Source organism: Euprymna scolopes, chromosome 4 (genome assembly GCF_053919585.1).
Source record: "Euprymna scolopes isolate OS-2025 chromosome 4, ASM5391958v1, whole genome shotgun sequence".
NCBI classification, from domain to species: Eukaryota; Metazoa; Mollusca; class Cephalopoda; order Sepiida; family Sepiolidae; genus Euprymna; species Euprymna scolopes.
Window position 1 is genome coordinate 167,174,156 of NC_136485.1, and position 12,868 is coordinate 167,187,023.

Below are 12,868 nucleotides of genomic sequence, written 5' to 3' on the forward strand. Positions count from 1 at the left end.
TCTTCCATTTGCCTGCTTTCCGGCTGACTATAATATGGTCATCTTCAAGTCCAATGTAAACAAGTTCTTGATGAGCCAGTCCCCTTTAAGTAATCCACTTTACAAAATTTCTACTACTAACAATTACTACATCATTGTCCTATTGACCAGTGTACATGTATGTGGCTTCTGGGCCGATAAGTGGTGGCTCCTTTGTAAAAAAATAAAATAAGAATAGCGCACAAATTTCAGATTTTTAAAAAATTTACTTTAGTTTTAAGAGATCAATGTGCTCAAACCTCCTCGGACTAACACTTGATTTCATTAAGATTCGGATTTATATCAGAGGGCTCTTTTAAGAGCAGACGTAATTCCTTTTAATGTTGCCAACTGTATTTCATTATAGCTTGGCCTTCCAGGGATTGTTTCTAAGTGTTTCTTAAAGTTTTTTTTTATCAGGCCAGTTTCTCCTATTAAAACTGGTATAGTGTGTATTTCTTTCAGAGACTATGTCATTGTGGAGACACGGAAGAACATTATCTGCAAGCCCAGTGTAAAATATAGAGCAAAACTAGGAGAGCTGAAACGCACAGCACGGAAATTCAAAGACAGAATCTCAGCAATTACCACAACAATAAAAAAAAATGGAAAACACATTCAGAGAGTGTTTTTTTAAGATTTTTATTAGGCCAGTTGCTCCTGTTAAATTAGTATAATGTTTTTTTTCAGAGACCATGTCATTGTGGGTGCGCCTGTCTTTTCAAATGAAAATTAATTGAACGTTCTTTGCCACAAACTTTACAAGAATATGGTGTGTGTTCACATATGAATTTTTAAGAGACCATGTTTATTTTAAATTTTTTAAATTTTCTTCCTTTGAGGATTGTAACGCTGGGTATAGGGCAGCCAAACCAGCTGCCAACATTGCTCTGCTTTTTATTGCAACCAACCGAGAGCTCTTTTTAGTATTCTTGTTGTTCCCTTAAGCGCAATTGTCTGGATCTCTTTTGCCCTTAGTTAGGTATGACTTGTGGGTGCGCCTGTCTTTTCAAATGAAAATTAATTGAACGTTCTTTGCCACAAACTTTACAAGAATATGGTATGTGTTCACATATGAATTTTTAAGTTGTCACTAATTGAAAATGCTAAATCACAGACTTGACACAGATAAGGCTTCACTGACTTTTTTAAATTTTTTTTACTTTAGTTTTAAAAAATCAAGGGGCAAACACTTGATTCCATTATGATTTAAATTTTTTTAAGAATTGACGCCGTTCCCTTTATGACTGCTATCTGTATTCCGTGCCAGATTGGTTTTCCAGGGATTGTTTCCAAGTATTTTTTCATTAAACCGGTTGCTCCTATCACAACTGGTATAATATTGATTACTTTAAAGGACCATATCATTTTAAAATCGTCTTTAGGTCTTGATATTTTGTTATCTTTTCCCGTTCAGCTTTATTAAGGCCGAGTGTGAGTGAGCTTATGTTTTTTTAAATGAAAATTAGTTGAACATTCTTTGCCACACACTTCACAAGAATATGGTTTCTTTCCAGTGTGTGTTTGCATATGAATTTTTAAGTTTCCACTGATTGCAAATGCTAAATCACAGAATTGACATAAATAAGGTTTCTCTCCAGTGTGTGTGCGCATGTGTCTTTTTAATCCGGAAGTGTCTGCAAATGCTGAACCACACACCTGACAAGAAAATGGTTTTTCTCCAGTGTGTGTTCGCATGTGAAGTTTTAGTTTGAAATTTGTAGAAAATCCTGAACCACACACTTCACAAAAACAACTTTTCTCGCCAGTGTGTATTCTCATGTGCATTTTTAAATTCGTACTCGTAGACAATACTGACCCACATATTACACATAAATAAGGTGTCTCGCCAGTGTGTTTTCGCATGTGAGTCGTTAAATAAGTTCTCAGTGAAAATGAAGAACCACAAACTTCACAAGAATAAGGTTTCTCCTGAGTGTGTGTTCGAAGGTGTCTTTTTAAACCAGATTTGGTTGAAAATGATGAGCCACAGGCTTCACATTTGTAAGGTTTTTCGCCTGTATGTGTTCTCATATGGATTTTTAACTCTGTATTTGTTGCAAATGCTGACCCACACACTTGACAAGAACAAGGTCTCTCTCCACTGTGGGTTTGCATGTGTCTTTTTAACTGATAATTGATGGCAAATGTTGAGCCACATACTTCACAAGAATGAGGTTTCACTCCAGTGTGTCTCCACATGTGTCGTTTTAAGAGACCATTTGTTGAAAAAGCTGAGCCACAGGCTTTACAAGAAAAAGGTTTCTCTCCCGTGTGTGTTCGCACATGAACTTTTAACTTGCTATTGGTGGGAAATACTGCATCACATACTTCACAGCAACAAATTTTCTCTCCTGTGTGCGTAATCATATGACTTTTTAATTGATATTTAGTTGCAAATGCTGAGCCACACACTTCACAAGAAAAAGGTTTCTCACCAGTGTGTGTTCGCACATGGATTTTTAACTTTGTGTTGGTAGGAAATACAGAGCCACACACTTCACAGCAAACTCCACATGAATAAGGCTTTTGGTCATGATGTACTTGCATTTTCTTACTGAATGTAAAACAATTCATACACTATAACACAAAAAATGTATCTAAATTACTCTATAGGCTGCATTTTGTGCTTATTTACATACAACACAAAACTAATTTTTTGATTAAGCACGTGTTTGCATATATATTCTTCAATAGAAAATTTATAAAAATGCTGATCCATTTCAGAATAAAATACATATTTCATATTATCATTGTTAACTATTAATTGCCTTTTTTGTTGTCATGAGACAATTCTTTCAGGCATTATCTTCTCCTTTTTGGTAGTAATAATAATATACTATCTGTTTTGTGATCATAAAACTATCCCCTCAGGGGTCACTATTTTCTTAAGAGGGAGTGGGAAATCTAATATAGGTCGGTTGTGCTGTCATGAGACCATTTTTCTATACATTTTCTGCTCTTTTTTTGTAGTAGTTATAGTGTAGTGTGTTTTATGGTCAGAACATTATCATCTCAAAGCTTTCCATCACCTGTTATCTGTGAAGTAAAAGAAATTATCATTACCAGTATCAAATATTACAAAAATAACACATATTTAATATAAACTAGACTACCCGTCGGGTCAGTATGTTATATTAGCTATGGAATTAATGTATGAGCGTGACACTTGTGATGTAAAGAAAAAAAGTTTTTTGTGACATAACAGTAACATTTCTATGAAAGCATATTGAAATGAAAAAAGAATATAGATTTCTATGAGTCGTTCTGTTTATAATTGTTTATTTTTTGAAAAAAAAAACTTACAGCAATTGAATTATAAGTTGTTTGCCATACTTATAGGTAAATGTGCACTGAACAGATACCGGCACTTGATGACGAGTGTAGTCCCTATGCAAATATTGGTCTATTTAGCCATGAAAAACTTTTCCAAGCCAAAAAAAAAAAATGCCAAATTGATAAATGGTAGGCACATTTAATTCGCACAGATCAGCAGCAACAACACCAGTGATCTGTCTAGAGCAGACATACACAATTTTTATAAATTCTTGTAAAGTTAACTTAGAGTTTTCTAAAAAAGATCTTTTTTTAAATAGATGTCTTCTGACTCTTGCTACTCCACGATCCAAATCAAAACTGAATGAGTCTCTGAAAAATCTGAAGCATTTCATTTGCATATCAGGTGACAAGAGGAGATGCAGACATTTTCTTTTCTTTTTGTCTGCTAACGAACACTACAGGTTGCATAAAAACAGATTTTTTACCAATGTTATTAAAGCATTTCATTTTGTGTATTATTTTATTCCTATCCTTTCTTTCATATAAGATTCATTTAACAGCTGAATTCCATTAATTACTTATTTAATTTTGTGCTTTTGCTTTTTTTTTTCTAGACTTTTACCGGTTTGCAAATTAATATGATGCAACACAGATCTAGGAATTGCATTTCAGATCAGAAACAACATAGCCATGCCATTAGTCTACTCTTCTTTATAGATCTCCCTATATTGTCTAAGATCGTATGAATTGATGTTGTGGCTTATTCTTCATATATAAAACTTAGTTTTTGCTTTTATATTTCTATTTTATCTTTTTTCGTTTTCGTACTTTTAGAAAATCATTCTTTAACAAACTTTATACTTATGAAAAAGACTCTTTTGCATGCTTTAAATATGAAATATTTGTGAACAAATATAAACATAGACCTCGAACAAATGAAATACTTGATAAGACATTTAAACAAGTTGTATTTTGTGAAATTTTAAAGTCCTGTTAGCTTTATCTAATTTTTATTCTATTCACACTTAGTTTCAACTAAAAAGTCCCTGAGTTCAAAAGATTGCACCTGAATGGAACAATCAATATGAGAAAAAATAAAAATAAAACCAATATTTCATATTGCCTAATTTTTTTTTGTTCAATATTTAATTTTTTTCCAGTGGAATTTTCTCTTAATGGTCTCGTTATTTCATACTATTTTTATATTGTCATTTTTTTTTTCAGTTTTGGTCATTTCAGTAATGATTAGCTCATGTTATCTATGAAAATTTGTTGAATTTATTCTTATAGAAGCATTGAATTAACAAATATGATAAGAATTGAGGTCCAGATAATCCGTCCACATGAACATGAGTAAAATTTTAATTATTTGATATTATCATCAATGAGCACTCTCAGCTGCATCACCCCCTCCCAAGATAAGATTTTACTTTTTAGGTGATTACATGTGAATCCTAGAAAAAAATTGACAAAACTACGTTAGAATCAGTTTTGCTTCTAAATTTAACATAAAATAATCCCTGAAACATTCTTGAACCAAATAGTATTTTAGGACTGGTATTCAGAATTGGGAATCAAGTGTTAAGGGGATGTGATTTCTTTCCTGAAAATACAAGTGTCCATTGTTTGATCAAAAGCTACTTTAGCTGTTAATTACATGAGAAAATTAAAGTTACCAAAATGATCACAAATACAAATATGTTTTATATTTAATATTATTACTTCCAATGTTCCTAGTTATATTAAGAAATAGTATTTTTTGGTAGTAATAAGATGTACTGATAACTCAAATCCAAAACATTTTGTGGATTTTGCAACATTTTTATTCATGACAGTAAATTAAGAAAATGTATTGTACCATAGATTCCACCTACTATTATCCATGAATGATGTACAACTTTTTACAGAAATAGTATCAAATTATAACAGGGTCCAGAATTCACAATTACAAGTTTGTTGCCTTATGCTCTTGTGCCAATGATATTACCTCAGCCAACATGGTGAGATCGAGTCCATTTCTGTTTTCAATCAATTATTAACTTTGTTTCTTTTCTATCTTATGAACTGACTGACACTTTTCTCTAACGCATCAACACTAAATGTCATGTCTTTTAATGAGAACTTTCTACTTAAGACGAGTTTTTAATTTTCCAACTACATTTTCAGCTTTATTAAGCAATAAATTAAACTTTTAATGTACTGAGAACTCAAATGTCAAAGCAATTTGTGGGTTATAAAACAGTTTTACTCATGATAGAAAATGTATTGTTCTCCAGACTTGAGCTGCTATTTATGGCTTAACCCTTTATGACTTGAATTATTATGTAGCTGATTAAAAAAATATTTATTGTTAATTTTAGTTAGTTTAAAGGGTAATGATACTATAATTGTCTTCAAACTGGAAAAATTATAAAATTCAATAGTTAAACTACCACTGAGAATTTTTGCAATCCATAAACTTACTTTGATTATTATACATAGTGCGTTCATAACAATAAGCAAAATCCTAAACTCTTTGAGACAGATAGCAGCATACTGAATGTAAGCAATAGACAATTGCAATCTGGCATCTATCCAGATACTGAACTAACATGTACAAGGCATGTTTGAATCAATTCCCACTTTATTTATTTATGACTGAACAGATTAGTTCAACCAGGTCTTAAAGAGCTAATCACCATACAACTTTTTTATAAAATTAGTATGAAATTATGACAGGGTCTAAAATTCACGCTAATATGCTAGCTTATACAATTGTTTTTGCTTAAATTTTGATTGTGTTTGAAAAAAAAAACCTAACATTACTTTCTAAAAGGAAAAAAAGTGTGTGAAATAAAATTTAGAGGGAAAAACATCACGATGATTAAGAAAACCCCAAAACTAAGTGAAAATTGTTGTATGAAAAAATAGTCTTTAAATTTTCATGGAAAAATATCAGTTTTTTGGAACTATTTAAAAAGAAATTATGAAGTTAAAAATCTTAAGATAGTGAATTAATAAAATAAATGTACTTTTTACTAAAGATTTTATAAAAATAAAGTTAGAATGATACTGAAAAACTTAACAAAAGTATGGAAGCTTTTAGTAACATAATCTACTTTCATTCTTTAGTTAAAAGACATGGATTTGTATTAGGTTTAAGAAATTGAAAAAATAATTATATCTTAATTTTTTTTATTTTTGAAGGTTACTAAATGGACAAGTATGGAAGACCTCCAAATAATTTCCCATTTTTTTAATATCTTATATTGAACAAAATTACCTACAATACTTATCTGAATAAGTTTTTTTGTGTTTTAACTTATTTTTTTTTAAATATAAGTAGTGTAAAACCTGCTGAGTTAGAACGAAAAAATGATAATTTCATTAAAGCCATAGTCGAACCTAGATAATTGCTTAAAAATAGAAAATTAAACTCACAAATTGTAGAATATTAGATTTTTGTATAATTGGTGACGTTTATTGGGATATTTTTCGATCAGTATTGTGATTATCGAGGCTTGATGTTGAGACAACCACTTTGTTTTTTGCTTTGCATTACCTTTATTTTTAAGTTAAATAAACACTTTAAAATAAATTAAAACACAAAAACTATTAAGGTAGGTAGAAAAGTAACTCAGCTTCCCTTTGGTAATGAACTGCCAGGCATTTACTTAAAATTTTTAAGCGGTTATCGAGATTCTACTATGACTCAAAACAGACCTTTTTTTCATTTTAGTTCTCAGCAGGCTTTGCACTACCTTTATTTTTAAAAGTCAAAAACACTTGTAAATAAGTGAAAGCACAAACAACTTATCCAGGGAAGTAGAAAACTAACTTAGCTTGCCTTTAGTAACATTTATTTGTTTTATATTTATTTTTTCACCTTTTTTGTTTGTGGACTTTTCTAATAACTACTCGATAAGTGATTCCTTTTTAAATAAAACTAAAAGTGCATTATAAGTGTTCAAAGCTCAATTCCCTGATTACATTGACAATTTATTCATTAAAAATCTAAAACAATTATTTATTAATAATTAAATTTAATCGAATTTAAACTTAAAAGACATTGATTAGTGCATAATTTTGTGAAAGACAAGTTAAAGTCACTGATTGCACTGTAAATATATTCATTGCAAAAAAGCTAAAACTAATTAATTACATTTAAATAGAATTCAAATTTCAAGGGAAATTATCATTAATGATTAACGAAAAATTTCACAAAAAAATACAAAGTGAAGCTTTATTTTTCTGAATCTCTGAAATTATACTAAACAAGGATGGAGGGAGTTGAGATGCAAACTCTGTCTTTTATTTGTTTTAGATAACACTGTCCATCTGTACATTTCCAAATAAATTGTTAGTACGAATTATCCAGTTTTTGAAATTATGTTTTTTAGTGACCCTGATCTTTAAAGTTTTCAAACTTTTTTGAAAATTATAGAAAAAATTTCTTACACTGATGTTTACATGTTCATGTGTGCAAGGAAATTATTAAGATATTGTATTTAAAATTTATGCTAAAACTTTGTCTATTAAAATAAAATGAAATATTTTTTGTAATTATATTATTTTTACTATAAATGTGTAATAAACAACGCTTAATTCAATGATAATATCGTTAGCTTAATAAATTATTTTTCTTCCAAGCTATATTTATTTTATTAACACAGATTTTTCGGACACTTTTTTGTTATGTTCCTGAAATTTTTCTGTTAATTTTTATTTGTTAATGTTGAGTCCAGAGAAATAGTTTGTCAGAATAATGGAATATTCAAATAATAAGTAAACAAGCTCATTGTAAATTAAATACAATTTATTCACGACAGAAACATTAAGTATTTACAGAACGATACGCATATATTAGTGTTCCTCTCTTCTCCCTGGAACTCACTAGTCTTTTTAGTGCAATAACTCATTACTTTCTTTATTAGAGTTATTCCCCCTTTTGCTTTTGACCTTTATAACAGGCAACATCTATGGTCCTTTATTTTTTATAAAAAATAGCAAGATCAATGTGTGCTTGAGAAATAACTAAAGACTTACCTTTAAAAATTAATTTTTAGGGTAAAAATTGAATGCAGGCATGCAAAAATAAACATGGCAACCGGTGAAAAGAATAGTGAATTTGTTGGATACTAAAGGTCTTGATATCATAAAAACTACTTGTTGGCAACAATTTTAAATGTAATATTCATTCAAAACAAACCTGAATACTCCTATATATTACTTTATTGAATATTTATTGATTTTTTAAGAAAAGTAAATATTTTATCTGACACTGTTTACAGCCGTTTATTTTTCTGCAACACCCGAGTTTTAAATGAGAAAATAATAATTATTCATTAAATTAAAAAAAAATTCAGAAAAAACATCCCAAAACTTTACTAATCCTAGTTTTGTATTCTTGTCGGTTGGTGCCAATATGGGAGATTAATTTACTAGAACTCTGTATTAGAAAATATTTAAGTTTTTGGACAATCTGGTAGTGTCCAACTGATAATAATCTGTGGAAAATTTTTTTTTAAAAGATGAAAATAAAAAGTAAATTAGGTGGACAAGAAAGTTCTTGCAGATATGTAATTTTGATTTCAAATGATGTATTTTAAAATAAGTTTTCGTTATAATACCTTTACTTTATATATCATTTTAAAGAGTATTTTCAAAACGTTGAATACAAGATGGAAAAAAGCAAATTCGCACAATTTTCTTATTTCAATTCAAGCTAGGCTGAAAAGCTGCTAAAATAGCTCATGATATATCAACAAAGCGTTTGGCTCAGGAACCACTATTATAAACAGCACAATGATGGCTTAAGAAATTTTGTGGTGGTGACGAGAGTCTTGAAGATGATGAGTGTAGTGGTCGGCCATCGAATGTTGACAACAATCAATTAAGAGCCTTAGTCGAAGCTAATCCATGAACAACTGTTCAAGAACTTGTTTTTGAATTAGACGTAATGTATATGATGATTTCCAACCTCTTGAGAGAGATCAGAAAACCCAAAGAAACTTGATAAAAGGGTGCCTCAACGAAAAGAAACTCCGTTATGGAGTGCTATCTTCTTTTACGCAACAAGAACGACCCATTTCTTGACCAGGTTGTGACTTGTGATGAAAAGTGAGTTCTTTACAACAACTGGCGATGCTCAACTCATTGGTTAGACACTGATGAAGCTCCATGACACTTCCCGAAGCCAGAGTTGCACCAAAAGAAGGTCATGCCAACTTTTTGGTGGTCTGCAACTGGTCTTATCAACTACAGTTTTTTTTTTGAATGTAGGCGAAACCATTATGACAGAAAAGTCAAATGGATGAACTACACCAGAAACTTCAATAACAACACTCAGCATTAGTCAACAGAAGGCCCAATTCTTCTCTACAACAATGCCCGATCACACGTTGCTAAACCGACCCTGCAGAAGTCGAACGAATTGGGCTACAAAACTCACCTGTCATATTCTTCAGACCACTCACCTACCAACTACCACTTGTTCAAGCATCTTGACAACTTTCTTTGTGAGAAATGCTTCAAAACCCTAAGCGATATCAAAAATGCCTTTAGCAACTTCGTCACAAGAATGCAAGATTTTTATGTTACTGGCATAAATAAACTGATTTTGTGTTGGCAAAAGTGTGTCGATTCTGATGGTGCTTATTTCGATTAATAAATTTTTGTTTGAGCTGAGATATGTTCATCTGAATTTAAAAGTTAAAAACCGCAAGAATGTTCTTGTTAACCTGATATAAGAGGGTTGTACATTGTACAAATCCACCGAAACCATTCTTAACATGGGGAGGGTATTTTGTAGGTATTCTGTGCTTTCACCTTAAAATTTAATAACCGAAAGATATCAGAAAACATGAAATTCATATAAAAATAACACAGTACCTTCTCTGCATAAGCACCGCGTTATTATTTGGTTTTATTTAGAAATACATTCTTTTACATGGGGAGAAGACTATTTTAAAACTATTCTGTACTTTCACCTAACAATTTAATAAAGAAAAGATACAGTAAAAATAAAATGGAGCCCGAAAAACATATATAAAAAAGTAGCAGGGTTCGTATTCAGCATAAGTACCAATTGTTTTCATTTTAGGAGAGTTCCGTCTGCAGCAAAGGAAGGATTACCCTCCTAACGAATGTCAAAAAGTGGCTTTTTAAATTTGCCTATAGAGTGTTAAAGTGCACGAGTGCCTACATATTAGATTTGAAGGTGAGTCTTCACTTTATTAATGTCAAATGGGTTTAATTGATTTTTAGTGATCCTTAAAAAAGTTATTGTAAAGTTAACATTCCTGATTAAAATGTCAATATGATGGTTTGGTCAAAATACTCTAGAGTACCAACTAAAGACTTACCATTAAAAAGTTGATTTTTAGAGATATTCAGGTCTGTGTTGAACATTTAAAATTGTCGCCAACAAGTAATTTTTATGATATTAAGACCTTTAGTATCCAATGTTATCTTTATTTTTTAACTGGACGCCATGCTTGTTTGTGTATGCGAATAAATTTATGCGTTTTTTTTGTACTTAAAAATATAACTTTAGTAAATGTATTTTTTTGTTTAGACTCCCAAAAAAGTAGACATTTTCGTGAAGTTTAAAAAGAAAGTAATGGATTCATTATATTCTGCAATTATTAATTAATAAATACTAAAAAAATACATTACAATTGGTTGATTTCCTGAATTTTGGTGAATTTTTAAATGAAGAGAGAGGTCTAATAGGTACAGGCAAAATGAATGCCGATGCTCAAAATGTACAAACATTTTGACCCCTCCTTTTACTTAAAAAATCACCAAAAATCAGGAAATAAACCAATTTTAATGAAATTCTCAGTATTTATCAAATAATGATCGCGGAATATAATGAACTAATTATTTTTTTATTTAAATCTGAGTGGAAATGTATTATTTTGTTTAAACAAAAAATACCTTGACTAAAATTATGGTTTTCAGTAGTAAATAAAGAATGCAAGAATTTATTTTTGCTTTTTTTATATAAATAAAGCATCGTAATTTGTAACAATAATAATAAAAAATTTTTTTACAGGAACATTAAGAAAAAATCCCTAAAGTCCATATTAATGAATTCGATATAGCTCGAAGAAAAATGAATTTCTCGAACTACCGATATTACCATTGAATTAAGCGTTGTTTATTCAATATTTTCACACAAAAAAATATAAGCGCAAAAATATTTCTATTTTTTTTTTAAATTACAGATTTCTCTAATTTTTATATGCAAGATTTTAATAATTTCCTTGCTCGCAAGAATGTGAAACTTTCGGCATAACATAATTTTTATATAATCTCGAACAATAATGAAAAAAAATTAATTTAAAAATAGGAACATAAAAAATAATTAAATTTAAAAAATGATAAAAATTGATACAAACGTTCAAAATAGGAATGTATGGATGCACGTCTGATGGGGGTGAGGGGTGGTCAGAAATATGACACCCCTACCCCCTTTTACTATCATGACTTCATTTTGAAACATCGTTTTGATTGGCTGAAATTTTTGGCTTCCGTATATTCGTGTTTACAAATTTTTATCGGTTGCGCTTTGTCGAACGGCATAATTACTTGCTTTTTGAGGGCTAATTAAGCTGTGTTTTGTATAAACAAGTTTTTTTTTTTTAATTAAATATCTGAAGACTTTACTAATTATCTTTGAAATAGACCCACAAAACTAATATTTATCTTTTAAACGATTTTTACAATGAATTTATTTAACTTCAAAATTTAGCTGAATTCGTTAGCTCGCCGTGAAAACATTTTCATAACTTTTTTTTTCACGTGTACAAATATTTTTCCCCTTAGGAAATTAACTTTAGTCTTTAATCTTTCAAATGCAATCAAAAAGTAATTTGAAACCTACAAAAAAATTATGATAAATCGGCTTTCAAAACTAAGTCCCCCTATATTTGCCCGCCCATTTTTGCCGTACTTAGGGCTAAATGTTTATACATTTTGGGGCCCGGTCATTTATTTTTGCACGCACCTTGTTGATCTATATGTAAACAAATAGGAATATAATAGTTTTGACGAGCATCTATAATAAAATAGTACGTCCCAACATGCAACCAAATTCAAACAATACTTACATTTTGTTTGTTTTACAATCTGCCTTTGAATAGCTTAGTTGTTTTCAAAAAATAAAATTATTATATGATGTGACGAAATTCATGTGAAAGTCAATATTAAAGATGGCGACCATGAAAACAGGTTCGCAGAAAATTAAAGCTGATAAAATTTAATCGTACAATTTCGAAGCAGAGTCGATCTATTTGATGAATATTGTAACTGAAATTAATAATTATTTTATTAATCGCAATATTTTACTGTGAAGAAAAAAAAGTAAATTTTTACTTGATTTCCACCGTAACATTTCCCTTTAAAATGACAACTTGTATAAGTTTTCACTTTTCAGTCATGCTGCAAACGAATATCGTATTTAAATTTTTAGCAAATAAGTAGTTTTCGGGATATTAAGCAATGTATTTTCTTATAGTATAGCTGATCTTGGTACCCGTGAGCGCGCTCGTGCGTGTAAACGGGATATTAAACCGTTAAAGAGGGA

At 30.2% G+C, this 12,868-nt stretch overlaps 1 protein-coding gene across 2 annotated transcripts; it reads right to left on the minus strand.

The window, feature by feature from the left end:
- Window positions 1-277: 277 nt before the first annotated feature.
- Window positions 278-12,515, minus strand: LOC145269960 (uncharacterized). Of its 2 annotated transcripts, XR_013865292.1 has the most exons (3): window positions 12,393-12,515; window positions 1,091-3,057; window positions 278-1,019 (listed from the first exon to the last, which is right to left on the minus strand). XR_013865292.1 is itself a non-coding variant. In XM_080125646.1 (2 exons), the coding sequence occupies exon 2, from the start codon at window positions 2,593-2,595 to the stop codon at window positions 1,441-1,443; it is 1,155 nt and encodes a 384-aa protein (XP_079981772.1). In that variant the 5' UTR covers window positions 2,596-3,057; window positions 12,393-12,515; the 3' UTR covers window positions 278-1,440. The 2 variants fall into 2 exon arrangements, 1 of the variants encoding a protein (XP_079981772.1); XM_080125646.1 differs by having other exon boundaries at window positions 278-3,057.
- Window positions 12,516-12,868: the final 353 nt, after the last annotated feature.